The sequence below is a fragment of the Lactuca virosa genome, chromosome 1, assembly GCF_052849685.1.
Source record: "Lactuca virosa cultivar CGN04683 chromosome 1, Lactuca_virosa_CGN04683_v6, whole genome shotgun sequence".
NCBI lineage: Eukaryota > Viridiplantae > Streptophyta > Magnoliopsida > Asterales > Asteraceae > Lactuca > Lactuca virosa.
The window spans coordinates 97183799-97206173 of NC_136426.1; the positions used below are offsets into that span (position 1 = coordinate 97183799).

General features: G+C 36.0%; 1 protein-coding gene across 1 annotated transcript; it reads left to right on the forward strand.

Annotated features, from left to right (window-relative positions):
• The first annotated feature begins 21354 nt into the window (after positions 1 to 21354).
• Positions 21355 to 21969, forward strand: LOC145117459 (uncharacterized). The gene is made up of 2 exons (XM_079053752.1): positions 21355 to 21730; positions 21830 to 21969. Exons 1-2 carry the CDS (start codon positions 21355 to 21357, stop codon positions 21967 to 21969), a joined length of 516 nt encoding a protein of 171 aa, XP_078909878.1.
• The last annotated feature ends 406 nt before the right edge of the window (positions 21970 to 22375 follow it).

A 22375-nucleotide genomic window follows, 5' to 3' on the forward strand; every position in this document is an offset into this window, starting at 1 on the left:
GAAACCACAATACAAACTGTAAGCAAAAGCTTAGTCAGTTTCCCAAATACCACATAACATACAATCGCAAAATACCACACAACATACATATGATTGTCATGGGCTACCACCATGGCCTTTTCCCTGGAATGTCATGGGCTACCCCCATGGTCTGACATCCAAGTGTTATGGGCTACCCCCATGGTCTTCCATGCCATGGGCTAATGATCTTCCATACAAGTGCGACATGCTACCCCCGAGGTCTTTCAGTCAAACAAACACATAAACAACTATCATTCCGCATGTCAAGTAATGGACCGACATTGGTGCCTTCGACTCATTGATATAGTGAGAAGACTCACCTCGGTCTGCTAGTAAATACTGACTACTCGGCTACCGATCCGACAATATCATATTAAATATATACAAATTACCCTAATTAGAATTAGGTCCCAGACTCAAGACATGTGCCAAACCCTAAGTCCAACTCCTAGAATATGCCCCATTTTGCCCATCCCATAATGGGCTTAACCATATTCGGTCCATCCACAATAACGGGCTTCATGGCCCAAAAGGCCCAAACCATGTCACGCAAGGCCTACAATAGAAAAATGGGCCCACCTATCCTAAACAGGCCAATGCCCATAACTAGTTAAGGCCCAAAAGTCCGAAAAGTCCAAAACTTGTCCAACAGTCCACTGGGTGTACGCACAGCGTGATCATCAGTACGCTTAGCGTACTCGGTCTTCATGAGGTACGTGCAACGTACATCTTAGTACGCCCAACGTACTAAGCTGTTAAGCATATTTAGCCATTAAGTGCTTAATCCATACATTCACTTCGTCAACTTCCAGATCTTGGTCATTTAAAGGGTCCTAGGGCATAAAGTCGGCAACTTTATGCCTTTGCATGCCTTATAGGAGCCCAACATCCCATTGTGTCCATTAATACTTACTTTAAGGACCTGTACTCATGCATGGTGCCATAACATCCATAAAAATAGCATTTTTATGCCTCTAACACACCAAAGGGACTAAGATCTAACATTACAAGCTTCTGGAGGTTCTCAAACTCACAAAAGAGAATCTATGGACCAAAAATGAGCTTATGAACAAACCCTAACTCTAAGTATCAAAAGGATTAACAAGGTAGGAGCTTTTTACCTCCAGAAGCCTCCTAAGATGATATAGATGCAGGGTCTTGAAGCTTAACCAGGTCCAAGGCTTGCACACCAAGTTCTTCTTCTTGCAAACACCCCAAAAAGGGCCACAAAGTCACTTTCAAGCTCAAAGATCACACTCCAAAGCAAACTAGGGTTTTAGGAACGTTTAGAGGTGTGGAGGATGATAATGGAGAAGGTCCAAAGGTCATAAATGAGCTTAAATAGGGCTCATGCCCGAAAATTCAGGGTTTTGCTTTTGGCCACGTACCCCCTGCATACATCTTCGTACCCCCCGCGTACGTGCTTCCAGTCTGCGATCCCTCCACCCATGTACGCTAAGCGTACATATATGTACGCCCAGCGTACAGAGGACCTCTTTTGCAAAATAAACAATGATCCAAGGACTAAAGATAACATACCTGAATCCAAGTGTTACTATATATATATATATATATATATATATATATATATATATATATATATATATATATATATATATATATATATATATATATATATATATATATATATATATATAAAGGTTCAATTAAGAATAAAAATAGATTGAAAACACGAGAATGAATTTGGGTTACACATTTCATCATCTTCCGGTTAAGTGCTTTAATGTACCGATGCGACGGGAGATGTAATATTTATAAGTGAATACAAAATTAAATATATTTATATATGAATATTGTGTGGTTTATTCACATACGATTATTCATATATGATTTATTCTTATATTGTCTATTCTAAAGCTACTGTTGTATTTTGTAATAATGCGAGTGTCATGTATTTATTCTCTAACTATGTACAACATCAATGTACCAAACATGTAAAAATAGATTTACATTTTGTTAAGGAACATGTTGCCATTGGACATGTGTGTGTTTTGCACGTGCCATCTGCTCACTAGTTTGGAGATATATTTACAAAAGGCATATCTACTCAGTTATTTTTAGACCTTAAGAACAATCTAAACGTTTGTAAACCTCATGCTCAAACCGAAAGGGTGTGTTAAGTTACAGTCTTATTTTTACCTGTTGTGTAGAATATGGTTCCTTTTGTAATATATATATATATATATATATATATATATATATATATATATATATATATATATATATATATTCCTTATGTAAGGAGGTTTTTTCCAAAGTTAATAGTAAAGGCAACGAGAAATGGACCCATGTTTCACAAGAAATTGGAAGAAAAGTGTATTGTTGGATGGAGCTTAGATAACCATTAGATAACCAACGTCTACATATGGGTTGAAAGTTAGGGGCGGTTGTAAGATTTCGTAGCAGGTGTTGCTGGTGATATATATATATATATATATATATATATATATATATATATATATATATATATATATATATATATATATAATAGTAGAAAAACGAAAAATTCAAAAATTTTTACACTGTGTCTGTAAAAGAAACACATGAATTGTTGGTGCCATACCATAGTGGAACCGCCTCTGTTGACGGTGACGGACTAGTTTTAGAGTAGGATTATGTTTGTGAATATGATGTGGCATTGAACCTTCATTTAGAAGGATTTCGATTATGAATTTATATATAAGTGATAGAATCCAAGGGATATATGTGGATTGCATATGTAATTAACAACCCTTATACTAGCTATATGATCATATATTTGTTACATCTAACATAGTTCAATAATTATTACAAGAATATGTAAAACATACCAACAATATGAAAAGTAAAAATAAAGTAAAAGTATGCTACCTCGAAATACTTCATAAGCTTCATCCTATCTAACACCTCAACCAGAAAAATGTGCATGTTTATATATTATGCATATTTTATTCCGTATTAGAAATGTATCTAATTAATTAACCTATTATTCAAGCCGTCCGATGATCAAATATATGCAACACATTCAAACCTTCTACTTAGGTGGGTGGGTATACTGCTGTGCTGGCCATACCTTTCATCAACTAATGCGAGTAAAGAAAAAAATAAAAAATAAATTTAACATGCTTCACATAACAATTATAATAATTTAAAGTACCATTTGTCTTTTATAAAATCCACATTTTTTTCAAAACACACACACACACACATATATATATATATATATATATATATATATATATATATATATATATATATATATAATCTTTTTAACATTCTTACACTTGTTTATTATTATTTTAATTTTATACTTTATAATTAAACATGGATATATATTTTTTTTAAGAAAATTGACATTATTCACAATATAATGATAATAGGATTTACTTAAACTATAAATACTATAATATTCATATAATAATAATTGTAATATTGTAATATTTATATATATTTTTTTGGAAACGGCCAATATATTAAGAACCCACACAAAGCAAGGAGCAAAGCGAGGGCCAAAAAGAAACAAACAGGAAAGAAGTTACAATACAATTACAAAGAAGAAAAAGGCGAACTAATCCAATCCTCCCAATTACAAAAGACTTTATTTCCCCTGCATTTAATCCACGTGTACGCTATGGACTTTATAAAATCAGCACCGTTTGTAGGGGAGGTGAATAGGTTGCGAAATAACCGATCGTTTCTAAACTTCCAAAGACCCCATAAGAGAGCATATCAAATAATCGTGAATCTTTTTCTTTTCTTTGGACAAGTCCCCCACGTGACAGGGAATTGTAGCAACTCTTTTGTGTTGGAGACAAGGGGTGATTTTGTACCACACCACCTGAATATCGTTTCTCTAATAGTACTAGCGAAAGGGCAGTGTACAAGGAGATGATTGGAGTCTTCAATCATTCCGATACATGAGCTGCAAATAGGTGAACAAATGTTTACACCACGATTGATTAAGGCTGAAGCAGTTGGAAGACGCTCATGTGCAGCCCTCCAGTTGAAGCATGTTGCCTTTATGGGTATCTCTTCACACCAGATTACCGATGGGGCAGGGGCTGGAAAGGGTGACTGGTCAATTTTTTTTTCTTAATGCCTACACTGTATATCTACCATCAGCATTGAGATAACAGGTCCAATGATCCTTACCAGCAACAAGTCTAATTGAAGCGAAGTCACTATATAAATAGCATAATTGTTGTGATAGTCCAGCCTCTAAAGGACATGATCTCCACCTCCATGGCACACCAGTATCCACAATTTTTTGAGCAATTGTGCAGTTTTTCTTTGATTCTAGATCATATAGGTCTACATATTTGTGTTTTAATTTCTCATCTCCAATCCATGAGTCTTGCCAAACCATTGTGTTTTCTCCTGATTTCACATTTTGTTTGAATATATCATTGAGCGTGCATCCATGTTTCTCCAATTCTTTTTTAACGGAAGCAATGTTTTTCCAAACCCCTGTTATTTTCTAGCAAGAAAGATACTTCATAGGCTTAGATGTAAGTTTGTGTATACCTATTATCACCCTATTCCACAATGACGGAACTTCTGTTTTTAGCCTCCACCACCATTTAACGATAAGTGCAATATTTAGAGCTCTTATAGAACCGACTCCAAGCCCATCAGCCTCCTTGGGTGTTATAACTTTGTTCCAGGATATCTAATGTATTTTTCCCTTATCATCATTTCCGCCCCATAGAAACTTTCTTCTTATCTTCTCTAGCTTTTCAATCACCCAATTTGGAGCCACAAACAAGGATAAGAAGTAGTTTGGGAGATTTCCAAGCACAGACTTTATGAGAGTTAGACGTCCACCAAATGAGAGAGACTTTGCTTTCCATGAGGAAAGCTTGGATTGGAATTTGTCTATGATGGGTTTCCAGTTTTTAATGAGATTCATGTTGGCCCCAACTGGAACCCCAAGGTAGGTGAACGGAAGTGAGACAGCTTCACATCCGAGAATGTTCGCCCAACTCATGATTTCAGAATTTTGAGCTCCAAGGCCATAGACTTTCGATTTATGAAAGTTCACCTTAAGACCTGATGAGATGTTAAAGCATCTAAGTATACGAGCCAAGTTTTGAAGATTAGTTTGTGACCATTCTCCCATAAATAGCGCGTCATCTGCATAGAATAGATGAGATATTGTGGGTCCATCTCCGGGAATTTTCACTCCCTTGAATATATCTTTCTCTAGTGCGGATCAAAGTGCTACATTGAGTCCTTCCATTGCAATGATAAATAGGAACGAGGATAATGGATCACCATGACGTACTCCTTTATTGATGTTGAACTCTTTGGTGGGGGACCCATTGATGATGACGGATGCACGAGAGGAGGATAGGCAGCCCCGAATCCATGATATCCACTTATTACCAAATCCCATTTGAAGCATCACCGAGAACAAGTATTCCCAGTTCACGTAATCGAATGCTTTGTCAAAATCTACTTTGAGAAGCAAAATCTTGTTTTTTACAGCCTTAGACCAAGCACATATCTCATTGATTATGAGGGGACCGTCAAGTATACTACGACCTTCCACATATGCTGTTTGTTCCTCACCAATTATGCCTCCAATTACTTTTTTGATTCTAACGGCGAGGATTTTTGATATAATTTTGTATAAGCAGCCAATGAGATTGATAGGGCGGAAGTCAGGTAGACTGATAGGGTCTTTGACTTTAGGAATGAGGGTGATGAATGACGAATTACAACCGTTTGATATGACACCATTATCTTTAAAGTGTCGTATTGCATTCATAATGTCTGGAAAGATGTAGTTCCAAATTTTTTTGATGAATTTGAATGTAAACCCGTCGGGCCCTGGGGCCTTCTCGCCACCGCAAGCCCAAAGTGCAACTTTAGCCTCATCAAGAGTGATTGGAGCCTCTAACCGTATTGCATCCATCATGGAGATAGAACGGAAGTTTAGGTTAATCAACTTGGGCCGAGAGACCCACCGCTCATGAAACTTGGATTTGAAAAATTGGAAAGCCTCATCTTTTATTATGGAACCATCAGTAGACCAATGATTATTTATTAATAACCCATTTAATCTATTTTTTCTGTTTTTGCTATTGATGAAACCATGGAAGAACTTGGTGTTCTCATCACCATCAATTGTCCATTTTATTTTTGCCTTTTGTTTGAGATCGAGCACAACAAATCTTTCAAGTTTAAGAATTTTTTGTAAGCCATCACTTCGAAACCTGAGCTCTGCATCAGATAGTGAACGAGATTCAACTTTTTTCTCCAGCTTGGCAACCTCCTGTTTTATATCAAACATGTCTTTTTGCTCATTTGTGTGCTCCTGATGTCTCCATTTTTTGATTTCAAGCTTAAGATGCTTGAGTTTGGCAAGGAAGTAGGCATCAGGTGGACCGTAACCAGTGAAAGACGACCACACATTACTTACGATGTGACATCCCCATTTTCACGGCCAAAAAAGACCGATTTTGTTTATGCTTTATAAAAATCAGAGTACTTCTTTTAACAAAAATGTTGCGGAATTTTTCCCAGAAAACATGATAAATAGGTTATCAAAGCATTTCAGAGGAAATGTATTTTTATTCATTTTCAAAACATTGGGATGTCATTGTCAATACAGAAACATAAGCATGAACAGAACTTACATTATTTACACTAGTGATCTACATCTCTTTTAAATCTCTCAGTGTAAAGTAGCTTCGTATCGACACCTATGATACAAATAAGCTTGAGTGGGTCAGGTTGGGAAACCTGGTGAGTACATAGGGTTTTCAACCCACAATAATATAATTATTATGTTTAAACAACAAACAATCAACCCCATTTACCCATCCCCATTATCTTCCTTACTCTCAAGGGTCTACCCTAAGAGTCATCTATTCGTTTATTCCGAAGTCCCTTGCTTCCAGGGTTATAAGGTTGGCATTAAGTCCATAGCTGCCAATGCACTAATTCCATAGCTGCAAAAGTTCCTTCATCGGGTACTAAATCCATAGCTACCAGTGTAGGTACTAAGTCCATAGCTACCAACGTTTATCTAACAGGTACTAAGTCCATAGCTACCAGGTACTAAATCCATAGCTACCAACACCTAACAAGTACTAAGTCCATAGCTACCTATGTTTACCTAATAGGTACTAAGTCCATAGCTACCATCGTTTGTCCAATAGGCACTAAGTCCATAGCTGCCGGTGTTTATTTATTGGGCATTAAGTTTATAGCTGCCAATGTTTACTCACATCATCTTTTATCTTTCATCATTCATCTACCCATGTTATACCCAACATATTTGTAGATATAAAATACGTATACAGTTTAAACCAGTTAAAACATGTATAAAAACGTTCATCCAGCATAGATAGCAAGTATACAGATAATATGCACACATAGCACGTAATTTATATTAAATACTTCATATCTATGTGTAAGATGAAAGGGACTATGCACTCACCTGAAAGGTGGTGACTCGGAACTCGGACATCGCTTCGTTATCTCAAAACAATTTTCCCTTGACAAAACCTAGTATCAATACCACTAGGGTTTAGTCTAACGTTAACCGAGACTAATTAATAGTATAGCTATTTTATTATTATATAAGCGTTAAAAAACACTATATAACTCATAATAATAGCCCAAATAATTATTATAAGGTCCTAATAACATTACTATATTAAAACATAAGCTATACTAAAGATAGGTTAGGCGTAGCGCACTTACAACGGGTTTTTCTCAAAACTAGCGTTTCTGAGCCGAAAGGCTCTTTTCTCGGGACTCCGGGAGCCTCGGGGCTTCCTTCGGGTGCTAGGGGGTTTACCTAGACTTTAGGGGGGGTTTGGGGGCTAGAGAGAGAGTCTAGAGAGAGAAAGAATGGTTTGGAAAGGTGTGGAGAATGAGGGAACCCGACACCTCTATTTATAGGCTGGAAAACAGCTCTACTCGTCGAGTAGGTCCTCCTACTCATCGAGTCCATGCCACATGTCACCTTCTGGTGGCTTGCCTTGGGGAGAAAGCATTGGCCCATAGTCAGCCACGTCACCCATTTTGCAGCAGCACCCTGCCGACTTCTAAACCCCGTAAATTCCGCATACGAGCTCCGTTTTCGATGTTGTTTTTTTTTCACGCGTAGGTAAAAACAAGATCTACAACTTTCATTTAGACTTCATCGGCTAATTCTCGACCGATCTTAAATTTAACAGTAGGATGAGATTAGACTGTTTAATGACCACGAAGAATTCGTAACTCCTTCATACGGACTCCGTTTTCGTCTGTCTTTTTACCGTTGAGTTCCTATTAATGAGATATTCAACTCTCATTTAGGTTGCGTAAGCCAAAAACCGCTCGAACTAAAATTCGAGTTTCGGGTCGTGCACTGCTATGCCAAATCTTAGAAAATTCATAACTTCCTCATACGAAGTCAGATTTGGGCGTTCTTTTTATGGATGTTCTCGGTTTAACATATACTACAACTTTTGTTTAGATCAATAAGGCTAAAAAGTCCTCTATTGTAAATTCAGTATTTATGTCTCCCGGTGTCGTACCGGTTTTGCCGAAAAACTTCGACGGGCCATAACTTCTTCGTTATAACTCGGATTTCGGCGTTCTTTATATGTACGGAACCCTTGAGACATATTCTACAACTTGGTTAAGAATATTTATTCTAAATAATCTTTTGTCGAAAAGTCTTTTTCGACCCCTATTATCTCTAAATTGACTAGCTCGGATCTACGGGCGTTACAATTATCTCCCCCTTAGGATGATTACGTCCCGGAATCATCAACAAAACAGGGATGTATAATGACTCCATACGTTATCTCTTCATCCTAGGTAATAATCGTAACTTCTATGTTCCTTCGAATGAGTATCTAACTCTTGGACTCCTTGTCTGCAGGTGGTGCTCGATCTTGCACTTGCTCCCTATCTCACGTTATACTCCAAATTATGACCTTCAAGTCACAATCTCGATCCTCACTGCACACGAACTTAAGATAAGTTCTTTTATTACTACAATGGACCGATGTGTCATATTCTAATGACCTATCATCGTATGTTGCAACGCTTAGACTCAGGTCTCTTAGAGTCAAATTCCAGAATAGACTATACCTTCCTTATTGTTCTAATGGGATATAATCACATCTTAAAAGGTAGCATTTCTAGCTACAAGCAACTATCGCGATACCTCTACTGATCGCTTTTTATTTCAATCTTCCGTCTTAAGTCAGATGCTACATCGAACTTGATTCTCTGAACCACATAACATACTCAGCGTAGTCGGACTCAATTTGATATGACCACTAGGGTCGGAATAACAATCATCTTCTTAGTCATTACCGAAACAATGGTAACGACATACTTGAATAAAACGAAATGAATTACTAGCTCCTTGGTAACCTTGTGACTTTCCCTGATCCAAGCGTGAGTCCTGTGCTTCTGGTAGTATATGCATCTACTACCTTTCACACCTACTCATACTCGTCCCAAGTATTGTCTCGCAGTCCCCAAGTCCTAAAATCACAAAACAATTTAACACATACGAGTGTGTCCAAATAATCATAAAAAAAAATTTCCCTAGACTCTACTAGGACTTCTTCCATGCACATCTTCAATCTTCAATTCTGCTTCAACTCGGTTGGTATTGGAAATTCAAGACCATGGGATAGCTTTATGGATTATACCAAAAATTCTTTCTTTCTCTTCTCCCGTACTAGACATATTATTTATTAGACGCATTCTAAAGGCAAGATACCTCTCTTACGATATCTTCTGATAGGTATCATTCACTATCGTAAGCCTTATTATTTCCTCTATTTTATCAGTCTATCATGGTTCGCATCACTTCCTGAACTTCTGCCATTGTGATAGGTTCGGGTGCAGGCGCAACGACCGATGCATGACCCGTCACATTCTTCGGCTCAGGTTGTCATCTTCCTCGGATATTTCTTAGTCTATCTTCACCATGACGTTTTGTACACCAAAGCAGACATTTGGTGTACCGAGGCGAGAATTTAAGATAGGAAAGTTTTATTTACGATAGACGTATAAATCTCCCTATTACTCCGAAAAGTTAAATGCCAGTTCTAATATCGTAATTAAACGTTTAGAAATCTGAACACATAAAATTTCCAGATCCGGTCGGCAATAGACCATAGATCCGAACAAATAATAGCATATAAGGCATCTTTATAGCTATAACATAAAACATTTAGCACATCAAACATTTTAGGCATCTTTCCTAAAATAAACTAGTGCTCGTGTCTAAAATATAGCAGACACTCATCTCACAATCATCGCTTAGCATTCTAAGTTTAAGTCTAGAAATTTCCTACAAATTTCTAGTTCGCTTAAACTAATGCTCTGATACCAACTGTGACATCCCCATTTTCACGGCCAGAAAAACCGATTTTGTTTATGCTTTATAAAAATCAGAGTACTTCTTTTAACAAAAATGTTGCGGAATTTGTTCCCAGAAAACATGATAAATAGGTTATCAAAGCATTTCCGAGGAAATGTATTTTTATTCATTTTCAAAACATTGGGATGTCATTGTCAATACAGAAACATAAGCATAAACAGAACTTACATTATTTACACTAGTGATCTACATCTCTTTTAAATCTCTTAGTGTAAAGTAGCTTCGTATCGACACCTGTGATACAAATAAGCTTGAGTGGGTCAGGTTGGGAAACCTGGTGAGTACATAGGGTTTTCAACCCACAATAATATAATTATTATGTTTAAACAACAAACAATCAACCCCATTTACCCATCCCCATTATCTTCCTTACTCTCAAGGGTCTACCCTAAGAGTCATCTATTCGTTTATTCCGAAGTCCCTTGCTTCCAGGGTTATAAGGCCGCCACTAAGTCCATAGCTGCCAATGCACTAATTCCATAGCTGCAAAAGTTCCTTCATCGGGTACTAAATCCATAGCTACCAGTATAGGTACTAAGTCTATAGCTACCAACGTTTATCTAACAGGTACTAAGTCCATAGCTACCAGGTACTAAATCCATAGCTACCAACACCTAACAAGCACTAAGTCCATAACTACCTATGTTTACCTAATAGGTACTAAGTCCATAGCTACCATCGTTTGTCCAATAGGCACTAAGTCCATAGCTGCCGGTGTTTATTTATTAGGCACTAAGTTTATAGCTGCCAATGTTTACTCACATCATCTTTTATCTTTCATCATTCATCTACCCATGTTATACCCAACATATTTGTAGATATAAAATACGTATACAGTTTAAACCAGTTAAAACATGTATAAAAACGTTCATCCAGCATAGATAGCAAGTATACAGATAATATGCACACATAGCACGTAATTTATATTAAATACTTCATATCTATGTGTAAGATGAAAGGGACTATGCACTCACCTGAAAGGTGGTGACTCGGAACTCGGACATCGCTTCGTTATCTCAAAACAATTTTCCCTTGACAAAACCTAGTATCAATACCACTAGGGTTTAGTCTAACGTTAACCGAGACTAATTAATAGTCTAGCTATTTTATTATTATATAAGCGTTAAAAAACACTATATAACTCATAATAATAGCCCAAATAATTATTATAAGGTCCTAATAACATTAATATATTAAAACATAAGCTATACTAAAGATAGGTTAAGCGTAGCGCACTTACAGTGAGTTTTTCTCAAAACCGGGCTTCGCTGGAGCAGCGTTTCTGAGCCGAAAGGCTCTTTTCTCGGGACTCCGGGAGCCTCGGTGCTTCCTTCGGGTGCTAGGGGGTTTACCTAGACTTTAGGGGGGGGGGGGGTTTGGGGGCTAGAGAGAGAGTCTGGAGAGAGAAAGAATGGTTTGGAAAGGTGTGAAGAATTAGGGAACCCGACACCTCTATTTATAGGCTGGAAAACAGCTCTACTCGTCGAGTAGGTCCTCCTACTCGTCGAGTCCATGCCACATGTCACCTTCTGGTGGCTTCCCTTGGGGAGAAAGCCTTGGCCCATAGTCAGCCACGTCACCCCTTTTGCAGCAGCACCCTGCCGACTTCTAAACCCCGTAAATTTCGCATACGAGCTCCGTTTTCGATGTTGTTTTTTTTTCACACGTAGGTAAAAACAAGATCTACAACTTTCATTTAGACTTCATCGGCTAATTCTCGACCGATCTTAAATTTAACAGTAGGATGAGATTAGACTGTTTAATGACCACGAAGAATTCGTAACTCCTTCATACGGACTCCGTTTTCGTCTGTCTTTTTACCGTTGAGTTCCTATTAATGAGATATTCAACTCTAATTTAGGTTGCGTAAGCCAAAAACCGCTCGAACTAAAATTCGAGTTTCGGGCCGTGCACTGCTATGCCAAATCTTAGAAAATTCATAACTTCCTCATACGAAGTCAGATTTGGGCGTTCTTTTTATGGATGTTCTCGGTTTAACATATACTACAACTTTTGTTTAGATCAATAAGGCTAAAAAGTCCTCTATTGTAAATTCACTATTTATGTCTCCCGGTGCCGTGCCGGTTTTGCCGAAAAACTTCGACGGGCCATAACTTCTTCGTTATAACTCGGATTCCGGCGTTCTTTATATGTACGGAACCCTTGAGACATATTCTACAACTTGGTTAAGATTATTTATTCTAAATAATCTTTTGTCGAAAAGTCTTTTTCGACCCCTATTATCTCTAAATTGACTAGCCCGGATCTACGGGCGTTACATACGATGTTCTCAAAACCATCTTTAATCATCCAGGAATTGAAGAGTTTAAATGGGGGAGGACCAAAATTAGTAACGGAGGTGATTAGGGTAATGGGACAATTGTCTGATAGCTCACGTGGGTGAGCCGTTATTGTGGCGGAAGGGAAGACGGCTAGAAAATCCGGACAACCAAGGAATCTATCAAGTTTACTCAGTTTAGCTCCAACCCTCGTCACGTAGGTGAACTTTTCTCCACTCATCTTGAAGTCGTGTACGCCAGCTACACGAATGAAACGATTAAAGGCTCTAGCATTGTGAGGGCAGAATAACGAGTTGAAGCGTTCTTCTTTACGTCTGACAACGTTAAAATCGCCAAAGAATAGCCAATGGCCAGCATTATCAAGTTGGATAGTGAGCAGTTCATTCCAAAGTGATTGTCTATCCATTGACGATTGAGGGCCGTAGATATTAGCAAATACAGTTTTACCAGGAATACCTTTCCAATTACCAATCACGATTAAATAAGAACGGGATTTTAAAACATTAGTTTTATGGAAGAAATTGGTATCCCATATAGAGATCATGCCACCTGACCTGCCACTTGAATTAACGCCTTCATAATCGTAATTACCTGGACCCCAACACCCATTAATATTCATAGTGGAGAAGTTAGTTAACTGTGTTTCCTAAAGCCCCATGAAATTAACTTTGTGTTTTTCCTGTAATCTGCGAACCCATTTGATTTTAACATCTTCACCAATACATCTAACATTCAGGGATAGACAATTCATTTATCACAGTCAATATCACCAATTTCACCAATAACTTGAGCCAGGATCTTATTATTATCCTTAATTTGAAAACCCAGTTTCTTACCAATTTCCACAGTTTGAAGCAGTTCCAAATGCAAGCAGCCAACATCATCCACATCAATATCTGGAGTATCTGAGGAGGTCGAGTTGGTTGGAGGATTTTGATTAAGATCAAATGCAGGAGGAATAGAGACAGAGATCGTCGAAGAGGAGTGAGGGCACATAGATGGAGGGGGGATGGAAGATGCGTGGGGGGATCGAGTAGCAGAACGAAGTCTTTTACGTTTTTTATGTTTGGGTTCGGCTTCAATTGGAGTCTTGGATCCAGAAGAGACTACATTGTGTAATGGAATTGCATTATCTAGAGGCCCAAATGTGGAAATTGATTGGATCGGAGTGTGGGCTAAATTAGAATTAATAATTGGGGTCGGGTTAGAGCATACCGGGTATTTAGATGGGTCAACAACATCCGGATCTGGAATTAACGATGCAACTGTTGGCTCCGAAGCATTGGGAATACCAAACGATGCCTCGGTATGGGGCATGAGAGGGGTAGCCACTAATGATCTCGTGGCTTCCAAGGTGATCGACGGAGTGTTCGACGGAGAGTCCATCGATGTTTCAGCAACCGGAGATTCACCTGAATCATCGCCGCCAACACATGAATGTTCATTGTTGGGATGAATCTCTCCTTCTTCCAGATCATTATCATTAAAATTCATACATGTATCAGAGATACCATCTTCATCATCATTGTCGGTGACTTCATCCTCCGATTCATACTCCATATGATCGAGTGGGGGGGTTTTGAAGGCGGACCAATCGTTAGTGTATTCAACCACGCCAACAGTGAAGAGCTTCCCCTCTGCAAAAACAGAGATTTCTTCATTGATCCATTTGGTGTTGGAGGTAAGGACACCAACCTTGTCAATTGAGTAATCTCTCCGATCAGCGATACAATCACATGAACGCACAATTTTGCCAAATGTTCTAACAATAGTGGAGAAGTTGGATTCATCCCACAACTTCAATGGAAGACCAAGTATCTTCATCCATGCAATACGTTCATATTTGATGTCTAACTTATCACCGTGGGTCAGCCATTGAAACCATTCCTTCCAAGCAGGTTCATCCTCCAAGAATTTTGAGGCATTAGACGTTTGATCAAAGTGTAGGGCGACTCTAAGTCCACCAAGATATTTGGTTATAACACCTTTCTCAGTGAAGGTAAAAAGACAGTGAAGGTTCTCAAACTGGTGAACCTCGCCGATTAGGACATTCTTTTTTAACCATTCACGTATACAGGTGTTGGAATTGAGTATCATCGGAGGAGAAGGTGGTTTGTTGTGAGAGTTACTAACACCAGCTGCAACTTGAGCAAATGATCTACTATCTCCATTTCGATAACTTTGATGTATGGGAACATAACGTGGGGTAACGTTTTGTTGACGAGAAGGGATGGCATGGTGTTGCGACAATTTTCTTTTATGTTTCTCAATATTAACCAGCAAAAGGACACCTTTGAGCTTTATGATTTGAAGCTCATCTTCTAGGGCTTTCACATCTTTCACACCAGTGAATCTTACAAATGCAAAGTTCCGTTTGTAACGATCAGTCTTTCCACCCATATACACGTCGACAACGTTGCCAAACTTGGCGAATGCCTTTCTTAACTCCTCCTTTTTGGTGTCACCGGGAAATCCAGAGACGTAGTAATTTGTCCTGACGCAACCGGCATCAGCGTGAGGTGCCTGAGTTGGTGGTTTTTTTTGCCGGACCTCCGTCCACCCATCAGATTTCTGACGACCATTCATATTCCGCTTTTTTTGAGGGATTACCAATTTTTTTTTTTCAAAATCTAAGTTTTTACTTAAACTATAAATACTGTAATATTCATATAATGATAATAATTTTCGCTTAAACTATAATTGTAATATTTAAATGCTTCTTTCTATAAGTAATGTAATATTCATATAATTATAATAATTTTCAAATATTCATATAATTATAATAATTTTCAGTTAAACTATAATTGTAATATTTAAACTATAATTGTAATATTCATATAATGATAATAATTTTCACTTAAACTATAATTTTTTACTCGGAAGTTCCGATATTGCTACTAGATGGAATACTCTTGTCCTTCGGAAATTAAATGTTCTTTTATGGTGAATATCGAGAAACCGAATTCCGACTCGGTTGAATCTTAGAGATAGAGGTATTGATCTAGATTCGGTTATGTGTCCGGTTTGCTCGTCTACAGGAGAATCTACAGATCATATTTTCTTCTCGTGCTCGCATATTGCTCCTTTATGGAGCCGGATTGCTACTTGGTGGGAGGTCTCGATTCCGATAAATGCCTCTATCTCTTCGCTTATTACTTGGGCCGATCATTCTTCTTTTGATGCAGATAAAAAGAAGATCATTCTTCTTTTGATGCAGATAAAAAGAAGACTTTTGATGCAGTTATCATTTGTACGTTTTGGTCGATCTGGAATTACCATAATAAACTCATCTTTAGAACGGTAAAGCCTAGATTTGATGTTTTGTTTGATGATATTCGATCTACTTCGTTTTTTTGGATATGTAATAGGAGAAAGAAGTGCAAAATGTATTGGAACTGTTGGTTGTCAAATCCCAACTTATTACGACTTTTTTTTGTAATTTCTCTCTAGCTTCTTGGTAAGTTTTTTATTGCATTCCTGCCGTTCTTAAATTTTTTTCTTAAATAATGATAATCATTTTTACTTTAACTATAAGTACTTGCTTTTTTGTCTTACAAATGCGTAGATATCGATGAGCGATGACAAAAGCAAAACGTACGTCTTATATTATAACATATAAGATGACAATTTACAATTTAAAATAACATATTTTATTAAAATTTCATGGTTAACTGTGTTTAGTATGTAAACTAGTTTTGTATATTAAGAACTTATCAGCATCAAGTATATATAGTTTGGTAAACTGGTTTTCCTTTTCCGAAAACATAAATGCTTGTTGAATAAACTTTATGTATCTGTACAATTAATTGAGATGCTAAGAACCATATAGGGTTTACTAATAACTAATGGCTAATGAACTACTAATCATCCATCAATCAGAAACCACAATATTTCACATCTAGGAATGTATTGTTTTAAGAAAACAATCACTTTTTATGAAAATATTGGAAGAGATGATAATTTTTTCCTATATTTAAAAGGAAGATGGGAAGCCATTTGGTTGATTCCTGACGAGTGGAATCCAACTAGCCATGATGTATTTCTTCAAATTATACATGCTTTGAATCATCCACCATATGCAATTTTGTCATATATACATATACCTATATACTAGTATATAGCAGTGTATCTTAAAAAATACATATAGAAGTCCCCAGTTTACAAACTGATATAATGATAATTTTGAAGGATGATAATTAATTAGTTTATAAGTCTATATTAAAACTTCTAAATGTGTTTATTAAATATAAACATTGTATGGGGTCGAGTACGGGAAATCCTCATCCTTGAATCCCCACTCATGTCTCCATCGATGCCCTCATTCCCGCCGGGGAATGAAAAATTGTCATCATCCCAAAGGGGAACGGGCATCTCGTAGGAGAATCAAAGATTTCCCGGAACAAAGTTACAACTTTTATGTTGATAGAAATTCAAACTTTTATAATTACAAAACCATAAATTTATTAATTTTACAACCATCATAAATATACTAACGACGGGAGCTCAAGCTTAAGACTTTCTTTTTAGACCAACTTCAACGTGACATCCGAAACTACGTGAAGTATATGGTTGAAAAGATCCAGGAGTCTAGATTTCAATGCAATAAACAAAGAGTTCATGGATATTTCTAAAAGACGTTATGCTCATTTTTCTACATGTTGTCAAGTGGACAAGTTCATTTGAATTTGACCTGTTTTTGGTTGCACTAGGCTTTTGAAAATAGCTATGTATGTTTAACGGAAGTTTTTGAAGTTCATGCATTATTTATGGAGTATATTAATGAACCAAGGGTTTGGGAATTGTCGAATGCCTATAAATAGTTAAGGTTTGTTCAAAGTCGATATGTTGAATATGATCATTTTCTGTAAGAAATTTAAGTTATAGTACAATTTTGATTAGTATTATATATTATATAACTATCGTAGTCGGGGTTGGGATCGGGGATCTAGGGGTATCCCCATCCCTAGTTTTTAATTTGGGGAATCTCGTCCCCTTCCAATTCCCATCCATAGTCAACGCGGGTTCGAATATCAAGTATGAGGTGTTTGTAGGATCAAAGTTGTTGGACTCATGTGATTCGGATTTGGTGTTCATACTTATTTTTGGGAAGAAGTGTGGGGTGGGAATAATACTCTTGGTCATTCTTTTCCTAAATTGTATGAGATTGAGGTGTCTAAAGATTGCATGGTGGCAGATTGATGGGTTGAGTCTTATTGGGTGTGGGGTTGGCGTAGAGAAGTTAGAGGTGGAGTGGAGGCGTTTCAGCTGGCTGGTTTGGTTGATAGGCTGGATGAAGTGGTTGTAGGATCAGAGTTGGACTCATGGGAGTCAGATTTGGCCCCTGATGGTACATTCTCGGTTAGCAATACTAGACAAATGATAGATGACTTGACTTCGCATGCGACCACGGTTTCTACACGTTAGAATAAATACGTCCCGATAAAGACAAATGTTTTCATGTGGCATGTTCTTTTGAATGGTATTCCATCTAGAATCAATTTGAGTAATAGTGACATTGACATCCCGTCTTTGATTTGCCCTTCGTGTGACAATGCGTTGGAGGATAACAATCATGTTTTCCTTTTTTGTGATATTGTAGTTCAAGTATGGAGTGCGATTGCTAGATGGGTAGATTTGATGTTCCCTCCTCCGATCAATATTGTCGAGCTTATGTCCTGGGTTGACACGGTTCCATTATCGAGTAAGAAAAGAAACGTGTTGGAGGTTATCATTCTTTCCACTATATGGATGTTGTGGCAGTACATAAATAACCTAGTGTTCCAAACTTTGAATTTTCCTAAAAGTCTAATTATGGATTTTATTGTTCTCAATTCGTTTGAGTGGTTTTCTTTTAGAAATAAGAAAATTTCGATTGTGGTTACAAAACCCTTTGATGCACATCTAATTATATTTGTTTTTCTAGCTTTTTGCTAGTTGTTTATAAAATCTTTCAGTTGTTCAAAAAAATACAAGGTGTTTGTCATCTCTAGTTATTAAGTTATCGGAAGTGAGCCTCATCCCTTTCAAATTTTGTAATAGACAAATGTTCCCATGTGTGATATAAAATATAGTAATTGATTTTATAGTTAAAATATTGATAAATATACGTTAAAAAAAATTAATTCATTGTTATTAAGTATAAAATAATAAGTTTATATTATATTAAAAATTTGATATAAAATATTATCATTATCTTTGAATTATATTATAAAAATCAAAATTATTAGAAGGTTAGAAATTGAAAAGTTAAAGTAATCATAATAACTTAATTCAAATCATAAAATTAAATATAATATGGTTTAAAATAAATATATATTTCGAACCACATTATCTCGATAACATCTATATACACATGATAAAAATATATATAATTTTCGATATATCATTATTTTAAACTAATATTATACCTAATTATTTTAAAAACTATCACTTTGATAATTTTCAATTTGATCATGATGATTTTTTAAAAACAGTTGATTTAGATAATTTTTTATTTTATGTAATTTTAACTTAAGTTAATTTATAACATAATGATTTTAAATTAAAACCTACACTTTTGAATATTTTATTAATTATCTAAAAAATATCCTTTAGATATTTTTAGTTTATTTGAATTTGACATTATATTAAAATTTAATAAATTCAATATATTGTGTTAAATGTTGAGGAGTTAGCATTAAATTAAACTAAGAGTTTTATGCATTAACAATAAAACTCGAATTAATATACTTAAAAATAAATATTTATCTTAAATTATGTGTCAACAAAACATCTATTGTAAGGGTGTATGGATTATTGGTATGTTGGTAATTTTATTTTGGCGGTAGTGGCGGTACCGCCAGGAAGATGATTCATTGGCGCAGACAGGACCAGACGAATGAATATCATTCCTAGGTCAGTTATATTCGTAGAATAGTTTGAAATTTAAAAATGGATGTCATTTCTAAGTCATTTGTATTACTCTATTCTCTCTACATTTCAATTTAAAATTTAAAAATGCATATCATTTTTAGGTCAATTGTATTCCTAGAATGGTCTGAAATCCAAGAAATGACGAGGACATAACATACATTGACACTTTCACAAATAGGCAGGCCACTTAATATAGATCGTCATAGTTTTGGCGATAAGTTCTGGATCATCTGAATCAACAACTTAGGGGTTCGGATCGTTCAACACATCAAATTGCTTCCACATGAAAATATATGCAACAAAAAATGAAAGAGCTTAATGTTGTTTTCACGCACAAGATCCTACGAAAAGTTTTAAATACAACCAAAAAATGAGTATCACGAACACCATAACACGAAAGATTTTCATTACGAGGCGGCGTAGAATATTTTAAAAAATCACTCCTTTTTTTAAAAAAAAAAATTAAGTATTTTTTTAGTTTTACGTTTTTTTTGTAGTATGATTTTTCAGTTATTTCGTTTGTCGTTTTAAGATTCAATTACTGTTATTGTAGTGTGGTTTTTTAATTAAATCTTAAAAGAATATTTTTTTTAATGTCATGTTTTATTTTATTTTACATTTTCTAATTTAATTATATAAAAAAGAGTGATGTGACAAGTGTGTTTTGGAAAATATATAATTTTCATGTGTTGTGGGTTGGAAAAATAAAAAAAGATACGAAAGAGAAAAAAAAAAGTGACATGAAGCTGATATGATAGCAGGTTGAATAGATTGGGAGAGTTCCACTCCATGCGCCTTACTATATATTCAAATATAAACTTATTAATGAAATATATAAAATTTAAATATAATCTAAATTTTAAATATAGAGATGTTTTATAATAGTTATTTTTAAATCCGTTAATTGGTTATATATTAAAAATTAAGATGTTATTTTCTAATACATAGAATTTTATTGAAATCGGTGAGAAAATATATTTATTTTTATAAATATTATAATAGATGATATCAAATTGAGCATTTTTCAAGATAAGTCATTATTTTTGCATCAATGCATCATATTCATTTGAAAATTTTGCAAGTCTTCATCTTTTAACTAATAAAGGACAATCACTCAAAACGTTTTTTAACATATATCTTAGGCTATAAGGAATGCCTTTAAAACCCAGGCATAAGGCGACTTGGCATAGCCAAGTCACGCGTAAGTTGGTAAGCAACGCCACCCATGAGAAACGTAAGTGTGATGTTTCGTGAGTGCTCCTACGATGCATTACAACGGAGAGAGAAAAGAAAAACAATCATATGACCGTTTCGATTTTTTTATAAATAATAAATAAAACACCACCCAATTACTCTATAAATACCATTTTATACCATCTAAATCATACACTCAAACACGCATTCTATCTCCCTATACAAAATTATTCATTCACCACACATCCAAAAATGATGAACAATTTGTCATATTCTTCTTCGTCATCTTCATCCGATGACGATGATATGTATTTCCACTCGTTGATGGAAGCAGTAGTTGCGTTGATGGTTCTAGAATGTGAAAGTTCAAACACCATCAATAGGACTAGAAATTCAATCAAAGGGAATCGTGAGGCTGCACACACACTTCTGGTACATGATTACTTCGTCGATGATTACCTATATGACAATGTTTAATTCAAACGTTGTTTCCGTATCAGTAAACGTTTATTCATGTGTATAATGAATGATTTAGAAGCTAATTATGAATACTTTCAATGGAGATATGATGGTAAAGGTAGACTAGGTTTTAGTCCTATACAAAGTTGTAGTGCGACAATTAGGATTTTCGCATATAGCAACGCCTCTGATGCACAAAATGAGTATTTGAAGATGTCTGAAAGAACTGTCCAAGAATTTGTATACAACTTTTGTGAGTATGTTATAGACCTATACAATGAAATATATTTGTGGAAGCCTGCAAGAAGTAACGTTGAACAGTTGAACGTTGCACATAAATTGTACGCTGCATATAAAAGTACACAAAGTTTCCCAAGAATGCTTGGTAGCATTGATTGTACACATTTAGAGTGGGAAAATTGTCTGAATGCATGGCAAGGTCAATTCACAAGGGTTGATCATGGAGTGTCGACTGTAATGCTAGAAGCAGTGGTGTCAAACGATTTATGGTTTTGACATGCTTTCTTTGGCATGACAGGGTCAAACAATGACCTAAATATACCATGTGCGTTGTTGATATTCAATGACATTCTGCAGGGTAAAGCACCAAATTTTCCATATGTTGTGATGGAAATGAATGCAAGTTTGATTATTACCATAGGGATGAGATATATCTAGATTTCATATCCAGAGTATGCTACATTTGTCAAATCATACACATATCCACAAGATAAAAAAGGAAATTGTTCAAGTTAGCACAATAATAGGCAATGAAGTATGTTGAACGGGCTTTTGGTGTGTTCAAGAAGAAATGACACTACATAAAACACCCGATACAAGCACATGATAGGGACAATAAATAATGTACTTATTGCTTGTGTTACTTTGCATAATATGTAACATCCTGTTTTGAGAAGTTTCTTATTTTGGGATTGTGGGCGGTAAATGGATCAAGTAAAGGCCTTGGGCTTCAATGGAATGAGGTTTAGACACTATTGGATGGTGATAATATTGGTTGTGCGATCCAAACCCTTGATTGCGTTTTGGAGTCAAAGGGTAAATCGGGAAAAGTGATGTTTCAGAC

Excerpts from the sequence above, each read along its gene's own strand:
- LOC145117459 (XM_079053752.1), top strand. The coding sequence starts at position 21,355 with ATGAATGATTTAGAAGCTAATTATGAATACTTTCAATGGAGATATGAT. Across the intron at positions 21,731-21,829 it reads TTGTCTGAATGCATGGCAAG|GGTCAAACAATGACCTAAAT; the intron begins GTCAATTCACAA and ends TTGGCATGACAG.